General features: G+C 40.4%; 1 protein-coding gene and 1 long non-coding RNA gene across 5 annotated transcripts in view; both read right to left on the bottom strand.

The window, feature by feature from the left end:
- LOC146494184 (uncharacterized) overlaps nucleotides 1–23,519 on the bottom strand; it is a 191,133-nt gene that overhangs the window by 146,430 nt on the left and 21,184 nt on the right. The window lies entirely within an intron of this gene.
- Nucleotides 1,717–23,519, bottom strand: part of agap2 (ArfGAP with GTPase domain, ankyrin repeat and PH domain 2) — a 30,237-nt gene continuing 8,434 nt past the window's right edge. For 2 of the 4 annotated variants that reach the window (XM_085147352.1, XM_085147351.1), the window contains 17 exons: nucleotides 19,669–19,756; nucleotides 19,407–19,492; nucleotides 19,139–19,274; nucleotides 17,487–17,621; nucleotides 17,207–17,325; nucleotides 12,016–12,168; nucleotides 11,792–11,866; nucleotides 11,351–11,455; nucleotides 10,831–11,011; nucleotides 10,271–10,399; nucleotides 10,005–10,139; nucleotides 9,584–9,643; nucleotides 9,140–9,291; nucleotides 6,997–7,087; nucleotides 6,641–6,863; nucleotides 4,313–4,592; nucleotides 1,717–1,931 (listed from right to left, as the gene is read on the bottom strand). In XM_085147352.1, coding sequence (XP_085003478.1) covers nucleotides 1,731–1,931; nucleotides 4,313–4,592; nucleotides 6,641–6,863; nucleotides 6,997–7,087; nucleotides 9,140–9,291; nucleotides 9,584–9,643; nucleotides 10,005–10,139; nucleotides 10,271–10,399; nucleotides 10,831–11,011; nucleotides 11,351–11,455; nucleotides 11,792–11,866; nucleotides 12,016–12,168; nucleotides 17,207–17,325; nucleotides 17,487–17,621; nucleotides 19,139–19,274; nucleotides 19,407–19,492; nucleotides 19,669–19,756 — 2,349 coding nt within the window. In that variant the 3' untranslated portion in view covers nucleotides 1,717–1,730. The remainder of the gene's footprint in view (nucleotides 1,932–4,312; nucleotides 4,593–6,640; nucleotides 6,864–6,996; nucleotides 7,088–9,139; nucleotides 9,292–9,583; nucleotides 9,644–10,004; nucleotides 10,140–10,270; nucleotides 10,400–10,830; nucleotides 11,012–11,350; nucleotides 11,456–11,791; nucleotides 11,867–12,015; nucleotides 12,169–17,206; nucleotides 17,326–17,486; nucleotides 17,622–19,138; nucleotides 19,275–19,406; nucleotides 19,493–19,668; nucleotides 19,757–23,519) is intronic. The other 2 variants (XM_085147349.1, XM_085147350.1) reach the window with 2 other exon arrangements.

Below are 23,519 nucleotides of genomic sequence, written 5' to 3' on the forward strand. Positions count from 1 at the left end.
GACCGAGGACTTTCCTTAAGACAGATTTGTCAACCAAGGCTTAGACTACCAGGGTCTATGCCCCCGACCACTGTCTAGTCCACAAAACATAGAACTCCTGCTGTTGACCGCAGGAGGGGAGTGTGGATAATTTCCCAGTCTTTCTAAAAGAGTATTTGTGAGGTCAGGCACTGATATTGAACTAGAGAGCCTAAATTGCAATTTCTATTCTAGCTTATCCCAAAGGTTCTTGATATGGGTGGTCCAATCAAGTTCTTCCACACCACACTCATCCAACCATATCTTTATGGACCATGCTTTGTGCACGTGGCCTTGGTCATAGTGAAACAGCCAAACTGTTCCCACGAAGTTGGAAGCATCGAAATGTCCAAAATACCTTATAATTCACTTCTTTAGCAGGCATCTGTTCAGTGTATAGCACTGGAACAATTAATAGATGCGTTTTACTAGCCAAGCTTGATAGCTTTATCTCTCTTTCTAGTATGGTCACTTGTTGGTGAGGCTCCCAAAATGATTTCTTCCATTTGCACCTTTGATCCAGGAGGACAAAATTTCGTCCCAATGTATACTTGATTGTATATTGTTGGGTTGACAATAAAACTCTACTTGACTTTATATACAGTCTATATGGTGAACATACCGCTCTGACCCAAATGTTGCTAAAAACAGTCAAATAAATCTGTGCAGCAGACACACAAAGACAATAAAAACAACATTTTTTTAATGCTTATTTAAAAAAAAGTTTATTACTTTATTCTGGTAACCATTTGTTTTAGCTCATGAGGGACTCACATGACTCACCTTCGGCCGCTTCACTGTAAACTCATGGGATCGACCTACACAACAGTAAGATGAATGTGAATTATGTCGCAGTCTTCACGTATCCGCTCTCGATATCCCAAATAAAACTTTATCCACATGTTTACATACTTGTAAAACCATCCGCTTACTGCTTTATGACATGTGAGAGAATAAGAAATTATAAAAGACAATGGAAAACAAAACAAAACAAGCTTTTAGAACTACCAGTAAGAAATCACTACAAAATGCAGTCTGGTTTTTTCAGTTGTGTCTTCGTTACAGAGTTTAACATTAAGCATGTAGTCTAGATACATTTATAGTAGAATAAAACGTCATATCTCGGACCTGTGGTCCTAACACTGACATAGGTCATACTCCAAACCATTCATTTTTCTAGTCTAAGTAGAATAATCTCAGCTGATTCGTTGCTGGAAAACAGTTTATACAGTTGAACTGACAGGCTCACATAACTAACACCATGACATATTGTTGGTTTAAGCCGAGGAAGAAAAAAAAAGTAGCAGTTTTGGTCCAGTCACAGCAGGTCTGAATAAAAGCATCACCCTCTGGATGCACTGAGTTGAGTCATCTGCGCTAAAATTTGTTGCTTTTCATCATCGTAGCTGAATTATTGCACTTCTTGCAGAGGAAGTGAAACAGAAGCAGTCCGCTACAGGTCTACTTGAGTCATTTTGAAATGAGGTCAACGGCACAATAACTCAGCAATATGCCTGCAATCAACAAATTGAATGAATATTGCTTTTTAAGTGGTTTGATATGTTGTTCAGTCTTCAGAAACAATGTTTTTCATCCGTTATACTAATGATATCCAGTGCTGTCATTTCGTTATACTACACCCCTCTCCGCGATCAGCTCTGCCCGTTTCCACACATTAAAAATGTTTTCTGTGGCAGCGTTTTCAGTCCACGCTACCGTTTCCTGGAGCTGGTCCGACCCAGGCTGGCGGTGCTGGAGCGGCGACTGAGGATGGGCGTGGCGGCGGTGGGCGACGTCTCGTTGGGGCAGCCGTGCTGGAGCAAAATATCGATGCAGCTTTTGCTCCCTTTTTTCGTGGCCAGCATCATGGCCGTCTGGCCTTGGTTATCTTTCGCTTTCACATCGATTCCATACTGCAGGGAAGAGGCAAAGGACAGAACATGATATTTAAGCCTGTTTATTGATTAGATATTGATTAGATGATTGAACAGTTTGACGTGAAGTGGAGCATACAGCTGAAAAATTATGTGCTGCTCCTCTTCTATTACTGTTGGACAGATTTTCTTTGATTTGCATAGACAGTATATAGAGTTAAGGTAATAAATAAGTCTAACCAGCATATTCATAATTTGATTTATTTCTGATTTTTCTTTTTTCTTTTTTTTCCTGCCTGTCCCATTTGGTTCTTTAGCCGTCAGAATTGTTGTCTGAAGACCAACAAGGATACCCAATGGATTTATTTTGCCAAATGGATCATCATGGCATTGCCGTATTGGTCCATTTGGTCGACCTTTGTTTTTATTATTTATTTTATTTTATTTTCAGTTGTTAGAGACGGGACAGACATGAGTGAGGGATAGGAAAGGGAGAAAGAAAGAGGAAGGAAAAGAAAAACAGAAGGGGAGAGGGACAGTGAGAAAGGGGGGGAAAAAAATCTCCTGGATCACCTGTTGAGAGAGAAAGAATAGAAAACAAGCAAAAAAAAAAACAAAGCAACATACTAAACACAACACCATCGCATTAATCTAGCTAAGTGTAAACAGCAGTAAATACTAAATATTGAATGTTGTTGTGCAGCACGCAGGACAGACAGCGCACAATGTGCTTTGAAGTAGCAGCCAAGAAAGGTGTGATTTAAGTCTACGAACAGTGAACACCCGTGTGCACACCTGTGTGGATCGGCGCGCTTGTATTCAAAAGGTTTCCCCATGTAATGGTCTGCAAGAGGATATAGAGAGCCATAGCCCTGTCCCCCAGGGCATGAAGCAGGCATGGAGGAGATCCAGGCCCCAGAGGCCCCAGAGAGCCCAAGGAGGACCACCAGAGGGGCATCCGTGCCACCCTCATGGGAAGGACTGAGGATCCCCAGACGAGGGGTCACCCAGTAGCCGGCGGGCTGTACCAGCGTGCCCGCCGGCTCCGCCGGCAGCCAGCTGTGCCAGAGTGAACCGAGCCGCAGGCCCAGAGGCTGGAGGCCCGAGGGCCCCCCGCGCCCCGGAAGAAGCCTGACCGAGCAACAGGCGCCAGGCCCCGCCAAATCAATTACTGATTTTTCAGAATTTGCTTCCCTGACGTTCAGTGTTGTCTATGATGACAGGTCATCAGATCTCAGGACTAACATTTAGTTTTTCTTAAACTAATTTGTTATTCAAGCTGCTTTACTCGTTTTAACGTGTGCTGAGTGTCTGTTAACACAGACTCAGTCTAGTAAGGGAAAATTATTCCATTACAGAATAACTCCAGGGGTAGAGCACATTTATTAAATACCACCTGAACACTGTGGAGATCCCAGCACAGAGTCCAGGTGCACTAAAAACAGCCTGTCATCATTTCTTTTGAAGGTTACTGAAGTCAGCACATTCAGCGAAGAGGCCAGCTGGCAATACTGCGATTAGCAACGAGACAGTGTTCTTCAGCTTCAGTTCTTTTACATTAACTTGGATAGAATTGCAGTTTTAACATCACTGATGCTCAGCTGAAATTACACACACATAGTTTTTTCTTTTTGATTGAAGGTTTTGGGTCAGCTGTTCACACAGGATGTGATTCCATTACCAAACACTATTGTAAAGTGATGAATATCTCCTGCATTTGCTTTCCTTGAATGTAATCTTATCTATGCCACATGTCTGGTCAGATATTTGATGACAGATATCTATTGGCCTAGTTACAGCTCCTACACCCTTCACTGTAGATGTCGACTCTGTGGGTTTTGTGGAGAGTCTGGCACACCGAGTGCTTATTATAAAGCCCTCAAACACGGAGTCTGCAGGAGTGCAGGCTCCTAACCACACTGTGCAAAGTACAGCAGCTTTTTAATGTCGTTATAAAAGCTGATAATGACAAACAAGAACAAACAATTTAATATTAAGAGGGCAGCATGTTTTTGAAATGTTGTAAGCACCTGAGAAAAACTCCAAAGGCACATCTGATAAGGGTATAAACTGGTGCAGATGCTGACTGAAAGTTCCTGTTTCCCTCAGAGAAAAAAGAGGCAGCTGCCAATATGACTCCACAGAGTAACACTCATCACAGAATGGCATGGGTACGTGTCTGCAGAGGCATTCACAGTTTCGAAAGCACAGAAGAGTCCATCACTAAGCATTTACACGATCATGGTGTGCATGCATGCACACTTCTACCGGGCAGTTTTTGAAGTAGTTTAGTCCACCCCTATTTCTTTTACTGTGATTTACAGGACTAATGAACTAGTCGTGTTGTTCTACACTCGTCATCGGGCCTGAGGAAATATGAAACCGATATGAATGAGTGTGAACACAAAGAAGATACGCACCCAGATGAGCAGCTGTGTCATGACCACATCTCCCAGCTGGCAGGCAGCGTGCAGAGCCGTGCGCGGCAGCGAAGGCGAGCCGGCCGGCGGAGCGTTGATTTGTTCTTTAGTGCTGTGGGCCAGAAGGAGCAGCAGCCTGGGCAGATCTCTGTCGGTCACTGCAGATAGCAGCCACACCGGCACACCATCCTCTGGAAGCTGCATCCCTGAGGCCGGCACAAGAGGCGCCACAAAGGCTCGCTGTTCATACTTGGCACGGATCCATGACTCTCGCTCCTCTCTAGAAAGACAGAAACAATACAAAGGAGACACACACATGATTAGACACTCTTTGAAACACTGCAGAACTTTGCTTACATTTAAAACTTGACATATCTGCAGGTTTTTAGAAATTCCACTATGGGTGTTATTTGTTCACGTTTTTACACATTGGATATTGAGCGATCAGATTTTTACCTGCTTTTTGTTAGTTTATTTCTTGGGTCTGGGATTTGATTTTTCCCACAAGCACACGAAACCAACGACAACTTCTCTGCATCACTTTTGACTCCATATTTAACCATTTAAATAAATGTACATTAGATATGAGCAGATGCAGTTTAAGCATTTCATATATGTTTAATCACGAGTGCAAAAAAATTCTGCAACTCCGGCCATAAAAACAAATAAAAAATAAAATGCAAAAAAAAAGGATTCAAATTTGTCTGATCTCCCCTTCAAAGTGGTCTCCTGGTGCACTTCCAGTACTCCTGTTAGAAGTCCTGCTCTAACTACTCGTGTCCATTTGTAGACTTTTTGTGGCCCATAAATTTGCGCTTGCGAGTTTTAAGGGAGAGGCTGGCTTTTAGCTTTCAGTGAAAGGGCCTGAAGAACATTGTTGGATCGTTGTCCAAATGAAATCTTTTTGATCACACTGTGATGAAAACCTGACAACATTATAATATAACATACAACAATATAATCAAATGGCTGTAACTAGGGTAAATTAAATAATATTACTCATTAATGTATTTACTTTTAGCCCTTCTGTGACAATGAATCAATTTTGATTTTGACTGATGAACCTTTTTTTTAAAAACCTACTAATAAACCTAATAATGGATATCAATGAGTTTTATTCATAGTTTAAATCTCATTTAGTAGCTCTAAACACAAATGTAATCATTTGTGTACAAATCTGCTTAAATAACATATTTAATATTATTTTAGACTTCATTATTACTATAATCAGTGTTGGGGAGTAACGGAATACATGTACCGCCGTTATGTATTTAAAATACAAAATATGAGTAACTGTATTCCGTTACAGGTACCGTTTAAAAAGCTGGTATTTAGAATACAGTTACTTTGTTGAAATAAATGGATTACACGGCGGTACTTCCCTGTTTCATATTGTGGCGGGTCAGGACTGTTTGGGTTTTGTTTGACAGCTACGTTCCGTTGTTCCAGGCGGCAGCGTTACGGTTGCCATGGTTACACGGTGACGCTCTCTCTCTACGTGTTTCTGGGTGAGAGAGGCCTTTTTGTTGTTGTTGTTCTAAGCTAACAGGCAGATTGCTACAGGTATAGCTCTAAAGAATGTAGCATCATGGGCAGTGTAGTCCGTGCTGCAGGGAGAATGGACTGCCATACACGTTATGTGTCTGTGAGCGAGGGAGGGAGAAAAAGGAAAAGTACGAGCTGTCATCGAGCAAAAACGGGAGCTGGAAGCATGTAAATATAATAATAACCACTGCAGCCAAGAAGAGAGCCTGACGAGCCCAGTTGTAAGTAAACTATTAAGACTCGACTGTACACCGTGTTCGTGTTTTCCTCCAAAAACAATAAGTTCCGTTGGAGCAGCCTTTCAATGCCTCTCTCTGTCTCTCGCTAGCAAAGTGACCCAGACAACAAAGTAAAGCTAGTTTTCAGCTACGAGCCCGACACAGAACCCACCGTATTAGTCAGAGGTCCCTTTACTACGGTTCGGCGCCGCGGACCTTCAGTAACAGTAATAAATCACAGCAATAGTACATTCATGTAGTTGTAAACAGCATGATAATATATTAAGTAATCCAAAGTATTCAGAATACATTACTCTCATTGAGTGACGTAACGGAATACGTTACAGAATACATTTTGGGGCATGTATTCTGTATTCTGTAATGGAATACATTTAAAAAGTAACCTTCCCAACACTGACTATAATTTATTAAAATGATTTAACATTTTTCATGAAATGTTGTCAACTGACACTTTCTGTACATTTTATCTGCTTAAAACTTGTATAGGGTGTACAGGGTTCTTTACAACAGTTTTTGACGTGTGCTGTGATCTGGCTCGACCCACCGTGTCGCACTCGGTGTGGGTTTGGTCCGTCCTTGGGTGCAGCTCTCCCAGATGCTGTTGGCCATGTGGTTTCCGATGGCAGCCAGCACCTGTGTGAGCTCTCCCGGCCAGTCGTCCAGGTCCAGCGAGCGCACACGGGACAGGTGAGTCCCCAGGTTTCGGTGGATCCCTGAGCACTCGATGCAGATCAGCGCACCCAGATTGAGACTGGCCCAGGTGGGATCTGCAGGATGGGAGAAGAGAGACTGCTTAGCAAGAATAAACCATGAGCCAATGGCTGCACCACCACAGTCTGCACATGGTGTGAATTATGCTCCAGAGTTAATGTGCAGCTGTGCCAACGTTTAGGAACTCACTCGGTGCTTCGCAGTCCACACACTGACTGTTGCCTTTGGCATTTCGGATGGCCTGCAGCGCTACGGCCTCGCTCTGACTGCTCCTCCGCGCCTGCACAAACACCCATTTGCATCATTTATTCATATCCACACAAGTGCTTCTGTTTCATAAACAAGTGGTGCTTAAAATCCAACCGCTACCTCAGTAAACACAATGAATAGTAACACGCATTGATTAGAGCAGATTATGACACCACGTGGCATTAAAACGGCAAAACAAAGACATTTTATATTGAACTATTTTTAAAGTTAATGACATTTACTTTCTGACATTTTATTTGACAGCCTTAATTTGGAGTGAGTAAATGTTTTCACTTAGAAATTCTGCTTTGGCACAAACAACTCATTGCTAACCGTCCGATCATGCGAGGCTTTGTAAAGATGCCAAAATAACTGCAGCACAACATGAGGATGTTTTAAAGATAGAAATAGCCACATGGACCAAACAGACGTTCTTGTAGCTTACAGAATAATCAGTCAAGTCACTTAGACGCCAACATTAAATATACTCTGCTAATTTCCCCTAATGAAGACCATAATTTACCACAACTTGAAGCTATCAGCTGAGCCCATGAAGTCATCAGGAAAGTTTTACTGAGGTCAAAGATCAAACTATACAGCTTCTTCTTCTTCTTTTTTGCAACTGCAGGATTTTACAACTAATTGTAAAGTGAATCTTTATTGATATATACTTAGGTGTCATATGTAGTAATTAAGGGCACAGAGGAGGCTGTCAGAGTTTGTCTTTATGAGGGTAAGAGTTAATGACATCTGTTTAAATCAGTGCTATTTTCCCCCTCCTGTTTAGTGCATCATTCTCCTGGGTTTATATAGTTCCCTGCTTCTCTTCCCTACTTTTTAAAAATGTTATGATTATCTTTTAAACAAAACAGGAGAGCAGTTGTACAAAACGTATTCTGTGGTGTCACAGAAAGAGTGGATGATTTTAGAAACATTGTAATATGTAATTTATTTAAAAAACAAAAACAAATAAACCTTTTAGGCATACTTTTCCCATTAAGGTTTCACTCCAACAATTAAATTAAGATTGTGATGCATATAAACTACTGTAGGTAGTAGGGGCGACCGTGGCTCAGGGGGTTGGGAAGCGTATCTGTAACCGGAAGGTCGCCGGTTTGATCCCCGGGCTCTCTGTCCTGGTCGTTGTGTCCTTGGGCAAGACACTTTACCCAACTGCCTACTGGTGTTGGCCAGAGGGGCCGATGGCACGATATGGCAGCCTCGCTTCTGTCAGTCTGCCCCAGGGCAGCTGTGGCTACAACCGTAGCTTGCTTCCACCAGTGTGTGAATGAATAGTGGCATTGTAAAGCGCTTTGGGTGCCTTGAAAAGTGCTATATAAATCCAATCCATTATTATTATTAGGTTTTTACTGGTTATTATTTGCATGTTTTTCACTTAATAGTGCTTCCATTTGAAGTAATTTACCTGCAAAAATTCGTCCACGAACCTTATCTTTCAAAACCTTTAAGTAATCTGTGCGGTAAATGCTCGTTTTCCATCCACCTGCCTTTTAAGAACCAACCTAAATTTTAACAGATTTGAGAACCAAAAGATTCATAAGGCTATAGTTCATTCAATTTCCAGGGAAATCACCGTGCACATAACTCGTGGGCTGGATTCCTGGTGAATTTCTTTTAGGTTGCAAATATATAGCGCCTCTAAAAAAATGTGTCTTCTTTATTGGAAAAGAGGTGTGAGACTGTGGGTGTGATTTGATCAGATATGACTGGGATCGGTGACAGCAGAGACTCAAGCACCATCAGATTTAGACTCAAGTGTTTTTAAAATTTGACCTGTATTCTTCCTGGCATTGCTTTCTTTTCCCGCTCTGCTCTCTGCCCCCACACTGCACTTTCATTCTGTCTTGCTGTGATCAGTCAATCAAACCTTCATGCAGATATCCAAAGGAAAAGTTCAAGAGCAGGGAACAGTTTGTGGATTCTATTTTTGCCGCAATATTCTTCTCTTTAAGCCTCCCAGAAATGATGTTTTTAGACAGCAAGATCATTTTAGTTTAGGAGGAAAAATGATGAGAATAAGTAAAGAATCCATTTCTGAAATGTGTTTTCTGTACATGCTTACCTTGTTTCTGCCGCTCTCACAGGAACCAAGACTTGCCAGGATTTGGCTCTCTATGGCTGTGACCCACGAGTCCCTCTCGTCCATGCTCGGAGCCTCAAAGTGCCACGTCTGCCCAGTAAACGACACTATGATGAAGTCGGCATTCTCTTCCTCTGCGAAGAGAGGGTGAAGCCGGAGAAACATGACATGAGATTTGCTGCATTCGACAAACCGAGAGAATGAATCCATTGAACTTTCAGTCGGTGGAGGAAAAATGAATGAAAAGCAAAACAAAACAAAACAGTGGTTTAGATTCAGACATGAGGACAGAAAAATCTTTGGGTTAATCACGCTGAGGGTAATTCAAACAAACAATGGGGTGTAGATTATGGATGTCAGGCACACAGGGAAGGAAAACAGTCAGAGAGCACAAGCTGTGTCAGCACCATCACCCTCACTTGTTACCTGTCTTATTAATGTTTCTCAAGCTACCAAAGCTCTTTAATTTCCACATTTTGCGTTTGGCTGCAGAGCGAGAGATAAGCAAGAGAAGAGAAAGAGGAGTGCAAGTGTTAGGAAAAAAAGGCAGATACGTAATATTCAGAGAAAGACAAACACGTTTATTAATCTTTATCCACACAGAGGAGAAAGAACGGGAAACAAGAAAAGCTGCACAGGTTAAAAAAAAATCAGAATATAAGCAAGTGTGTCTTAGTAGAAAGTCAAGACTATAAAAATCTCTCAGAACTAAAGAATAAATATTTTATTTAGTTATTATCGTGAGTAAAATTGTTTCTGTATTCATAAAGCAAATAGAAAACACAATTTCTTATTAAACGTAAACTTTTAGCATCAGTAGTTGCGCCTTGTGGAATGATGATGTTACCTTCGGCTTGCCCGACGGCTGCATCCCCTTTCTGATTCATGCTCTTCTTCCTCCTGTTCTTCTTCCTGTCGCTCATGGGAGATGATTGGCTGGGATCTTTTCCACCAAACGAACCGGCTGTCGCTTCCAGGGCATCTGACATTTGGCGCAAACATAACAAAACACACATGACAGAATTGTTTTCAGTCGCAGCGGAGCTGAGGCTGCACCCAGAGTGTCTGAGCCGGCGATGGCGGCTGAAAGGTTTCATTCCCTGCGGTACGTACCGACACTTTGTGCTTTGGTGGACAATGAGGAGGGGCAGCGCTGAAGTCCTCGCTCACCTCCTTGAGGGGACAAACCGCCAGACCGGTCATCGGCAACGACAGAGAGGGTAGCTGGACACAACTGAGGAACTGATGAAGAGAGAAAGTGAAGCGTTTATGTACAATAGGCCATATTTTTATGATCTTTCAGGCTTAGACATGTAAATTTATTGTTATCTTAAGCTTTATTTTCAAGTACAAAATTCCAGGAACAAACATATGGAAGGAAGATAAAACTAGAACCTGCAATCTTTTTAATAGCCAGCAGAGGGCGACTCCTCTAGGTGCAAAAAGATTGTATCGAAGGCCATGACAGAACTAGCATTTTGTAATATTATGGTAACAGTTAAGAGTTAAAACGCATGATAAAGGAGGGTGTGTTTCAGGAGAAAGTAAACACAACAATCCCCGATTTCTTGGTCAGATCTACTCTAAATAAGTGGATTTATCAAAAAGATAAGAAGACATGTCCATCTTTTATATACAGTCTTCAAAGTATGGTCTATTTAAAGAAGACGTACCTGTACTGGTGCTATCAGCGGCTGGCAGCTCTTTACTCAGCCCGTTGACTCCAGGTACAGCTCCAGGGGGAGCGGGCGAGGGGCCTGTCGGTGCGACTGCTCTTGGAGGACGTTTCCCGGGAACTTTAACAGTCACACGCAGCAGATCGATTTCCTTTCCATGGGTATTCTGCGTGTAGTCCTGAAGAGGACAAAATGTTGCATGTTTTTAATCATCCTAGTGATCTGTAATGTTTTCCAAAACAGTCTTTAAGTCAGTTGGGTTTTTTTATTCCTCATAAGGCCCTGCTTTAAACAACTGAATTAAAATATGATGCAAATAGCATCACATCTCATGAATTCTGCTAGAATACCTACATTTCTGTAGATGTAACAAATAAGAATGGGTCTTTCTTTCCAAAACCAATAACAAAAACAATCTAAAAGCATAACGGGTCCCTTTAAATGTGAAAAGCTGCAGCTCTTCTCTCCCCCCTGCTCGTTTACTGTCGCATTGATCGGTGTTGTGGTGTTTTCTTACACTGGAGCTGGAGTGATAAGACAGCGTGCCATTGTTGGACAGGGTGACATATTTCTTCTTCCACTCCTTATTCAGAGAGCTCCCACTCCTCTTCCACAGGATGCCCTGTCAAAAGCATCAACCGGGGTTGCATCAGTCACAGCAAACCACAGTCTGAATCTGCCTAAATTTAGAGCCGCCCCTTCAAAGCGTACCAGAAAGAGTTCGACAGCAATAGCTGAGAGCTCTTGTATTAATAGAACACCCTTGAGAAAGGTTGAAAAGGATGAAACAACAGACTTCTGTGCCGCTTATGTAAGACAAAATAAATAGACAAATGTATTTCTGTTCCCATCTTATTTTCAACAAGGGAATTGGCTCGTGTTATTGTTGTAACTGCAGCGTGTAAATGCCCCCATCACTGGATATTCGGCTTATTTTTGCTTGTAACGGAAACCAAACCTGTTTGATCGGAACGCCCCGCAGGCTGCTCAGGTCACCTTTAGCGTCGCCACCTTTTTTGTCTGTGTCCCGGTTCTGCAACGAATCCAACAGAATTTAAAGTGTTAAAAAAGAAGAGGAGACGATTTCAGCGGGGAGAGTCAGAGGGGGGCGAATGGAGTGAAATGAGAATGAGATGAAGGAGACTAAAAGGTGCGAGACAGGAGCAGTTGGAGGTGACTGACCTTGAAGAGCGAGGGGCGTCTGGGGATGTTCTTCAGCGAGCGAGCGTTGACGCTGCCTCCCCCGTCTCCCTGTGCAACTCGCAGCTCTCTGTGGCTCACCACAGGGGTGGAGGGGAGGGAGTAGGCGTAGCCGATACTGGGGCCATTACTGGCCTGAGAGGAGGAGGGATTGGAGGAGGAGGTGGAGGAGGTCAGGAGGTCAGGATGCAGGGATGGGAATGGAGATGAGAAGAGATGGAGAGAGTGAGGATGGGGTGAAAGATGAAACAGTCACAAAAAGGTGATGATGAGTGACAGCGTGAAGTCTTCAGTCGATCGGTGTGATTGATGGAAACTGATGGATGAAGAACAGGGCGGGCCGTGTTTTCACTGACTAAGCTAAAGTAATCAAACACGACACAAGCGTTGGTGTACACAACCTTAGATGATCCTTTGAATGTCATTTACATTTTAAATATCACGATTTAAGCAGATGTTCTCACAAATAACTTAAACAATGAGGGATAAAAACAGGAAAATATTAACAGTTGGAAGTCGTGTCCGATGTACTGTACAGGGTGGGCTCATTTTTAACATCAGTGCCTTGATGCCAGTAATAAATGAAAATTATATTTCTGAAATAAATATAAACGCATAATATTTAGAGTATAGGTTTTATTTTTATAGTCACCGGGATATTTCCAGGGATAATGCTTTGGTCCACCAGCAACAATTTGTTAAATGTTAGCATTCATGTCTGTTTTATGGTTATTTTCTATTTTACTTTGAAGGTTACATGTACTTCCTGTCTCTGTCTCCCTCTGATTCCCTGATTGTTTTCAAAGTAATCCACTATTTCCCTCTGAATATCACAAAAACAAAGCAAATATCTAACATTTAGTATGTACCTGAGTAAATGTATTGCTTCACACCACTGCTTAAAGCTGCATAAGTTTTCAAAATGTATTTTTTTAAATATACAATATATTTAATCCTCTTTTGATCATATTTGCGCTACAAATATACGAAGCCTTGAGGTTAATGCTCACTTCCACCTGCTCACACGATCAGTGAAAGTTTACTTACATGTCACATAACCTGAAACTGCTCAAGTGTCACTACTGCTGCAGGTCATCGTGAAACAACATATTCAAAAATGAGAAAAAGGAGTTATGATTTCCAAAAAACAGCAACATGATTTACTGTATGTTGCTCGCCAGACGTGACTATTTTTCCGCAAACCTGCTCTAAGAGGGAAAATTACCCCAGTGTACAAATACTGCAGTTCCTCTAATGGCCACTAGAAGGTGGCTCTGGATGAGAGTCAACCTCCGTTGTCTCTCATGTTAAAGTGTCCATATTTGTATCATTGTGTAACGTACTTACAGTCTGACAAAGGACAGTTTGGGGTCTGGTCTTGGATTCTGGAGTTAGGGGCGTGGCTGCTTTGACTAACCTCTCCACCTGTAATACAGTGCCTTTTGGAGCATGTATGCTTTATTTGCCTTTTAGCTCTAATTGGTGTCTTTTCTGTGCATTGCACCTGTACATTTTATCTATGCAACATGCATACGTCACCCTTTTATCTAAACATGGTCAATTCTGGCTACAGAAAACAAAATGGCACCAGTCCAACGCCAGCAGTGTTGGGGAGTAACGGAATACATGTACCGCCGTTACATATTTAAAATACAAAATATGAGTAACTGTATTCCGTTACAGTTACCGTTTAAAAAGGTGGTATTTAGAATACAGTTACTTTGTTGAAATAAATGGATTACACAGCGGTACTTCCCTGTTTCATATTGTCACGGGTCAGGACTGTTTGGGTTTTGTTTGACAGCTACGTTCTGTTGTTCCAGGTGGCGCGGTTACGGTTGCCATGGTTACAGGGTGCCGCTCTCTCTCTGCGTGTTTCCTGGGTGAGAGAGGCCTTTTTGTTGTTGTTGTGCTAAGCTAATAGGCAGAATGCTACAGGTATAGCTCTAAAGAATGTAGCATCATAGGCAGTGTAGTCCCTGCTGCAGGGAGAATGGACTGACATTCCCGTTATGTGTCTGTGAGCGAGGGAGGGAGAAAAAGGAAAAGTACAGCTGTCATCGAGCAAAAACGGGAGCTGGAAGCATGTAAATATAATAATAACCACTGCAGCCAAGAAGAGTGTCTGACGAGCCCAGTTGTAAGTAAGCTATTAAGACTCGACTGTACACCGTGTTCATGTTTTCCTCCAAAAAACAATAAGTCCCGTTGGAGCAGCCGTTCAATGCCTCTCTCTGTCTCTCGCTAGCAAAGTTGACCCAGACAACAAAGTAAAGCTAGTTTTTGGCTACAAGCCTGACACAGAACCCACCGTATTAGCCAGAGGTCCCTTTACTACGGTTCGGAGCCGCGGACCTTCAGTAACAGTAATAAATCACAGCAATAGTACATTCATGTAGTTGTAAACAGCATGATAATATATTAAGTAATCCAAAGTATTCAGAATACGTTACTCTCATTGAGTAACGTAACGGAATACGTTACAGAATACATTTTGGGGCATGTATTCTGTATTCTGTAATGGAATACATTTTAAAAGTAACCTTCCCAACACTGAACGCCAGTATAAGCAACATTTTGTTATTACTCATGAAAAATACATTTTGGATTTGTCTTTGAGCCAAAATGTGATGTATTCAATGGACGTCCTTTAACATAAAGAATATTTGCTGATTAAGTGATCACTAAAGGTATTTTGATCCAGTCTGACGGTAAGTAAATAAATAAATATGTGTGCCAAATTTCCTTGCAATGCATTTGGTAGTTATTGAAGCGTGTGCTGCTGACTTACATCCCCAGAGTCTTTCTGCTAGCACAGCTTAAAACATGATCAGCTGGCATTAGAAGAACAGCCAGAGCGCTGCCTTATAAAACGGTGAAACAGTGCTTTAATTTTGAAGACAGCATCAGCATAGCAACAGCAGAACACTTTCATCAGTGTCCTATATTTATCATGTCTTATGTAATATCTGTGTAGACCGAAAGAAGATTGTGTTTACTCAAACAGTCGACTAATAACTACCGAGAAGGCGTCACACCTGACTGTCATAGTCGCTGCTCTCTTTCTAACACAGTTCTTTAAATGTGCTCAACGTGCTGAACTTTTTGTTTTGTGGATTTAAAGAAGATGTAATCAGCAACGAGGGCTAAGAAATATTAGAATCAATAATTGAATCCCGACAAATAATTATCTGAAGTAGAAAATACATGATAGAATATCCACTCAAAAATATTATTTGTCCCTGATAAACATGAAGCAAAATAATTTGATTAAAATCCAACTAAATATATAAAAATCAAAGGTTTATTCATTCAAATAATGAATCATTATAGAAAATAAGCTTAGATAATATGAATGTAAAACAATCACGTAAATTTCATTTGACCAGATTCTGTTAAATTTGATATTTTACTTTGAACATTTTATATGTAATCAAATTATTTAAAATCCACAATTTGGGATAAATATTTTTTGAGTGTGTGGTGGAAAGCAATCACTACCGTTATTTCAGGTATTGCAATTTAATTTACGTCTGCTTTTCAGAGGGATATATTGCACTATTAACTCACTGGGTTTACTTTTCATCTGAAACATCTGTAGTTGGTGAAAAAACTCATGCAGAAGAAGAATGTAGAATATATTAATATATATCTCACAGCAAACTGTGTTGTGCTTTTTTCCAACAATGAAAAAAAAATCGTACTTCTGAGAAACTAACTAGAAATTTTGATGTAATAACAGCAAATTCTGACAGAAAATATTTTTTTAAATGGCAAAGTCAAGCTTCCACAGTACACAGAATATTTTGTACGGTATATTTTTACATATTGTTCTTAACTTGAGTTTAGGTTTTGTATATTGTATATATTGTATATTGTGTATTTGTTTGAAAGCAATACTTTCATTTTCACTTATTTCTTACCAGGAAATGGTTACAGCACATTACAGCGCTCTGTTTTATCCACATAAACTTAAGGATCTCACAGTTTAGCCAGCCTGATTTTAAACACTGTGCTGTGAGATATACCTGTTACAGTGCACACAGTAATTTACACATTATGGCATTAATATCAATATTATTAATGATCAAATAATAATATCTAATAGATGTAAGTTTTCAGTTAAATATATATTTATACACTTTTACACAATAGTATGTCAACTTTTCTTCCGCGTCTATGTGAAGTCAAAAGCACAAGATGCCTCAGTTATGAAGCGAGCTTTTTCATATTTTAGAGTAAAAACATCAATTAGATTATTGTCATCATGCTCTAAACCTTAAAGTATAATAAAGTAGGAATATAGTACTAGGTCATCATTATAGAAACTGGTTTTGTTAAGACATGGTGCCAGACCAACAGGATATCTGAAGGTGGGGGAAAAGGTGCCACTTCATTAGTTGGTTGGTTTGTGGCTGTTTCACAAACCAACAAAATTAGGAAGTGTGTTTAGTTAGTTTTGGTCCCACAACAGAAAGCTTTTATTATACATGACTCCTAGCTGGTGCATTAATGCCCATCTTATTATAAATAAATAGATAAATAAACCTTTGTTTGTGCAAAACTTAATTTTGCAGAAGATGCATGATATACCTTCATGCCTAGCCACAGTGATTGACATGTTGCTACCCTGTGATGGTGAACATTAAATTCTCCAAACCGGTGGGTAGACCATCGTTGGATATTAAGGAGAAACTAGCGCTCAGTCTAAAACGACCCCATTAAAGAATGGTTTCTTTAGTCAGGAAGAAAAATCATCACATAACTGAGCAATATAAACAAGTGAACAAGTAAAAATTTATTTCAAAAGGAAGTTACCCCCAACAACTGCTGAGCATTTTTGTGAAAAGCTCTATGTGGTGAGATAAGATCTTCTACCACTAAGTTTTCAAAACGGATCTGTTCTACTTACCAAACAAAAAACTGTTTCATTTTATTTACCACTTTTGTGCCACAGTTTCTTCAAAATGTGTAACACAAAGTCCACCGATCACATGCAAAAAGTTACCGGTAGGTAGTTACTTAGAAAAAGGCTTGAAAATGTCAGGATTATCAAGATAAGGCTATCAGGGATGTGTGGTTTGTGTTTCATATACCATTAAATTTGCAAATGCAATATGGGGTATCTCCTATGGAAGCGTCCCAGCAGTAAAACCGAGAAAGGACGTGTTACCTGTCCAGGGAACGATGCTGATCCAGGTGTGGAGCCTCCCGAGTGACTGGGTGAGTTAGGCAGAGACTTGCAGGCCTGCAGTGCCGCCTGCTTCTTCTGAGCTACAATCTTCTGAGCAGCTGAAAAACAAACACTCAAACAGTTGAGTCTGTTTCAAATGTCAGTGTGTAAATAGTAGTGGGTGGATATTTTTCTAAATTTTATTTTCCTTGTAAATCACATCCTTAAGCCTGTTCTTTTGTTTGTGCTGATATCACTTATAAAATGTGAGTCAGCTCACCCTCTGAAAACACTCGGTCAACGTTGAACCCGTAGGTGGCGCAGGTCTCGTAAAAGAGGGAGTGACGCACGTCAATACACAGCTGTCTGGCTCTCTGATCTTCAATCACGCGAGGGTTGGTGCTGCTGATTTTATCTAAAGAAAGAAACAATATCAACATTGTAACACCTGCTTGTCCCATAAGCATCTTCTTTTGTTGTGGATGTTAGGAACCCATTCCTATGAATGCAACTCGCTGGACACTTTGCACATCTTGGCGGTAATCCTTAATTCTTCATGGCATAGATTCAACTAGGTGCTGGAAACATTCCTCGGGGATTCTTGTCCATATTGACATGATAGCATCACACAGTTACGGAAGACATGAAGCTCCTGCCACATCCCGAAGGTGTTCTGTTGGATTGAGATCTGGTGACTGTGCTGGCCGTTTGAGCAGAGTGAACTCACTGTCAGGAAACCAGTTTAAGATGATCTGAGCACCACCAACAGCCGGAGCTGCTGATACAAAGCAGGATGGATCCATGCTTTCACTAGATTCTTACTGTGCCATCTTAATGCTGAAGCAGAAATCCAGTCTCATTAGAGCATGTGACGATTGTCTGCTGTCCAGTTTTGGTGAGTTCGTGTACATTATAGCATCAATTTCCTGTTCTTAACTAACAAATTCAAATTCAAATTTTATTTGTCACATACACAGTCATACATGGTATGATATGCAGTGAAATGCTTACACAACTGCTCGTGACCTAAAGAAAAAAGAAAAGGCTATGAATAAGATAGGAAATAAATATGAAAATTAAAAAGGGTAAATTTAACTAGGAAGGAATAAAATAAAATATAAAAATTAAAGTTAAAAATGAAATAACTGTACAACAAAATACACAATACACAGTATAGAAATATATAAGAATGTATGAAGAAATATAGTTTGACAGATTGTGCATTTATTGAGTTTCTTCTGGACATTTTGATTGTATCGGGTGGTTATTTGAATTATTGCAGCGTTCCTATCAGCTTGCAGCAGTGACCATTTTCCTCTGAACTCTGGCAAAACATGGCATTTACACCCAGAGAGCTGCTAAGGGAGGAGACCCTGAATCCTCCCTTAGTTAGGCTGCAATAGGTGTAGGCTGCTGGGGGATTCCCATGATGCATCCCTTCAGTTACTCACTCACTATGTGTTAACAGACCTCTCTGCATTGAATAGTACTTGTTATTAATCTCTGTCTCTCTTCCACAGCATGTCTTCTATCCTGTCTTCCTTTTCTCACCCTAACCAGTCGCAGCAGATGGCCCCGCCCCTCCCTGAGCCTGGTTCTGCTGGAGGTTTCTTCCTGTTAAAAGGGAGTTTTTCCTTCTCACTGTTGCTTACTCATAGGGGGTCATGATTGTTGGGTTTTTCTCTGTATTACTGTGGGGTCTACCTTAGAATATAAAGTCCCATGAGGTGATTGTTGTTGTGATTTGGTGCTGCATAAATAAAATTGAATTAAATTGAATTGAACTGCTGCTCACTGAATATTACAGTCTCTCATGAGTTAAGTTTAAATGCACTGAGTTCCTGTCATGTGACTGACTGATTAACTTAACTTAAGTTAATAAAGGTTTGGGCTCTGAATATTTGAGGGTACATGACTGATTTGTGCGTTTACCTTGTGTGCCGACCACTATGACTGGGATGTCTGAGCGGAAGGCGCTGAGCTGGCTGTAGAGCTGGTAGAGCTCCTGGAAACTGGCCTCATTCTCCAAGCTGAAGACCAGAATGACTGCATCAGCCCAGCTGCTGAACTGCAGGAGGAAAAGGATAGATGGACAGATGTTATCTTACTGTGCACTGATGGATGATGAAATGTGAAGTGTCATATGTCTGTCGCACTCACACACACAAACACACACATAGACATCATCACAAAGAAGCACCTGTGCATCAGGTGGTCCAGCCTCCTCTCTGATCAATAATAAATGACTCTGACCATCCACCAGCACTTCCTTTTTGTACCGTCCACCTGTCAGGAACAGTGACAGTGACAGACAGGTTATTCAGCAGAGTGACACCCCGAGGATGAAGCCATATCACGCACCAGGTTTCTGAGGTGTCTCTCTGAACAGGTTAAACATGATTAAATACAAAACTCACGCACACAAGAAGACACTTTTTAGATAGGATGTGCTTGTGTCTTACCATCAGGTTTCTCGACTGCGGAGTAACTGCCTGTGATGTATTTGTTTACCAGCGCTGATTTGCCACTTTTCAGACTTCCCAGAACACCCTGAGACAAGGAGGAAGGAAATGCAGCACACACAAGTTGATTCAGGTTCAGCCTGCATGCACATTTACAGCACCATGCATCAAATATAACTCTCAGACTAAATTAAAACGCATCAGACGCAGACTTTCAGTTCCTCCATCGGATAAGCTTTGGCTCCTTTTAGGCAGATTACACTGTCTGTTATTTAATCTGTATTTTCTGCCTGTAGACTGCTTTGTCATCCACATACAGAAATGTGCAGCAGTGAGTAGGTGAAGATAATTCTGAAAGTGCTATAAAAGTGCTTCATTGTAATACAATCTGGTAAAAGTCCCGTGTTCAAAAATATACGGGGAAAGTATGATGCCCATTTTTAGCTCCATATTTTTATTTTTGGATTTCACAAGAGAGGCTTTGAACAATTCACTGCTCAGTACGAGGGATTGGTGCAGCACCTCAGTTCATCTGGTGTCTGAAACAACCTGTATTGGCTCTTAAAGAGCTTGGGAACTGCTCTGTACATGGTTCTAAAGCTCTTTGTGCCACATAACATTTCATGTGCTCCATTTTTTTTAGCCAGACATACACAAGAGAACAATCAATAACAATAAAAATAAAAATAAAAATGGCTATAACTGAACATTAGTTAATTTGAGATCAGCATTTATTTATTTAACCGTGTTTCACTTAATATTTTTCCCTTTTTTTTAATCCTTGACTGCTTCAAGCCAACTTCCTTCTGATTGGCTGCCTCTCACAAACCGAAGGTCTGGATGGCAGGTGGGTGGAACTTCTGGGCTCACTGGCAAAGTCTCAAGTCAGGTTGTTTTTTAGTCAGAAAATAGAGCTACATTTTTATGGAAGTGCATCAACATGGCGACCAAAACAAAACAACAATGCAAAAAGTGTTGAGTGTTTTATTTTGCCGGAGGTTTCTTCCTGTTAAAAAGGAGTTTTTCCTTCCCACTGTCACAGAGTACCTGCTCATTTTTTAAGAAAACTAAAGCAACTTGAGGCAACTGGTACTGTGATTTGGCACTATTTAAATACTATTTAATTTAATTTAATCTTTTTCTAAACTAAACCCAGTAGTTTTTATGATTAAACGTGACCAGATAATTTTGGCTAAAGTGTGAAAAATATGTGGCCTACGACTCAAACTTGTGAGTCTGGTGTCGGCAGGGAAATGAATCGCTATCACAGCTCCTTTGGCCTCCAACTGGGATTTATTTTTTTAAATTGGAAAACAGGAATTTTGTTTACATGGACCTGAGTCAGTTTATATGAGAGCGGACAGACAAAATGTTTAGGGATATGAAAATAAAGGTGGGAATTTTTAGGTCCAGGACTATGAATCAGTGGTCATGATTATATAACAAAATATCGTTAAAACCGCTTTGTGTTGTACTGCCTATAGTGAAGACAGGTGTGCGGTGGCAACCTTAGTATCTCTCTGAGAATGTAGGTAAATGTACTCATTGTTTTCTTGGGTAAATCTAGTTTTGGGACAAATTTTCAGAGCTTTTTGGACTGTCTTTTTCTGTTGTGATCCTGTGCAGGGTTTATGGCCTTAGTGACCAATGAAATAAAGGTTTTGGATTTTTACCCATTTATTTATTTGGGAGGTTCAAAATCACGGCCCTGAGGTGTTGCAAAGATGGTTGCTGAGTTGCAAGACATGCTTCTGTCAGTATGCGGATTTCACCGCTCAGGTTACACACAGCACCATGTCATATCATTTCTACTAAGTTACACTCAATGGTGGTGAACAAAATTAAGATTTTCCATTAAAGCCAAAGTACTACCAATATATACATGAGCAAGTATTTTCCACCAGAAAAATCAATTAGCAGCTATTCTGATACTTATTTTCTTGCTAAAATGCCCGTTTTTAAAGATTCCAGCTTTTCTGCTGAAGACTTGTTCTCTTCCCTTTTCATTACTTTAATAGTTTCAGTTGTTTAAACAAAAAAATGCATTGTTCACTTTGGACTGTGGGAAACTGTGAGAAGATTTTCACACTATTGTCTGAAAATTTGCAACTCAAATGAGAAGATAATGAGCATCAGCATCCATTATGAAAAACATGATTAGTTACAGTTAAAATTAGCGTCACATCCACCGACCGAAACAGTAAAATGCAGTTTAAATGAACTCAACAGTTACAAAATAAATTAACATGATGTTAGTCAGAGGGCTTGTTTGGCTATTTGAGTGTTTCTACTTTTAATACTTTGCCATGCTCACAGAACATTTTAATCCAGGCTTTTTAATTGTTAGTCAGCATCTCTGCAGTGCAATATGAGTACCTCTACTTAATTCACAGGTACATTTAGACCCTTTTTAGAGGTCCTCAAGTGCTAATTTCAGTGATGCAGATTTAAAACAGACTTTAACTAACATATAGCAAAGTACAAATTGTTCTGATAATGTGGGGACATTGCTGTGTCTGCTTATTTTTATTTGTTCTCTAAAGAGTGTCAAACACGTTCACTAATATAAATAAATCACCAGAGATTATTCGCTCATTTTAACCTTCTGATCCACTAATCAGGCTGGTATATTGCAAGTTGCCAGCCAAGGAGCTGATGTGCATTATTATTTTAGTTTTAAAATTTCTATTCCTATTCTGATCAAACTGGGCTTCAGTGTTTGTTTACAGTACAGCTGATATGGTTTATGTTTAAGGTTACAGTTTATCTCATTTATTCGCTGCAACATTTAAATTCACCAAGAATTATAACGCTGCAGCTTCTGTTTTACACACATTCATCGATGATGATTTCACATAACTAAACAGTCTGCTGTACTGTTGTCGATGGTGCATTTCCCACTTGCTCTTATATTTTTGTCATTTTCTAGTGTCTAGTTGAGTGAGGAGGATGGAGAGAGAGAGGGGGGACAGAGAGGTTGAAGAACGAGAGACCAAAAAGTGACGTTAGCTTGAAAAACAAAAATTATTTTATCCAAAGTGGTTTTTCATGCAAGTCGTGGAGGCTTTGTGTGTTTTCCAGTAGCACACAAGTCTGCATACTAAAAGGAGGCCTTGTACAGTTTGAATGAAAACACTTTAATATAAAACAACTCTATTACCAGTTAGCTTTGTGTACAGGTCTGCAGACTGGCAGGGTGATTCCACAGTGTCTGTACTGAATAATGATACTTTAAGTGCTTAATGATTGGGTGGACTGCCTCTATGTGATTAACAGACCGAAATAATGTTTCTTATCTTATCTGCTTTTTCACAAATGGTTCTTTAACTTCCTAAATGACTGAATCTTTGCCTACAGGCACGACCCTTAAACGGGTCGATTAGATTGAACTCTCTGACTTTTCACTCTAAAAAGTAGTAGTTTCACTCTTAGACACTACAAAAGGTCATCCACTTAACTAGGCTGCTTCTGAGGGTAACATTGTAATGTTTATCCAATTGAACTGAGGTTTGCAAATGTGGAAACAACATGTTCCATTAATATTAATTACAGGGCACTGCATGCATGACATGATTGGGAACTGAGGTTTGAACCTGCGCTCGCCCCTGACTTAGTTTAAGAATTTGAATACTTTCTCTACAAACATCCTGCCTAGTTTGGAAATTCATTCCTGCAGACAGAACAGAAAAAAAAATCATCTTTACCTTTTTAAGCTCGTAAAATCCAACAGATCTCTGCTGACCTGCTTTTCACGGTCCTTGACTCTTGAACAGTATTTTTGGTTCCTGTTTTGGTTTCTTTGATATCTATTCTCCTTTCTTATGTTTCTGAACTTCCTGTTATCTGTTACC

Source organism: Neolamprologus multifasciatus, chromosome 20 (genome assembly GCF_963576455.1).
Source record: "Neolamprologus multifasciatus chromosome 20, fNeoMul1.2, whole genome shotgun sequence".
NCBI classification, from domain to species: domain Eukaryota; kingdom Metazoa; phylum Chordata; class Actinopteri; order Cichliformes; family Cichlidae; genus Neolamprologus; species Neolamprologus multifasciatus.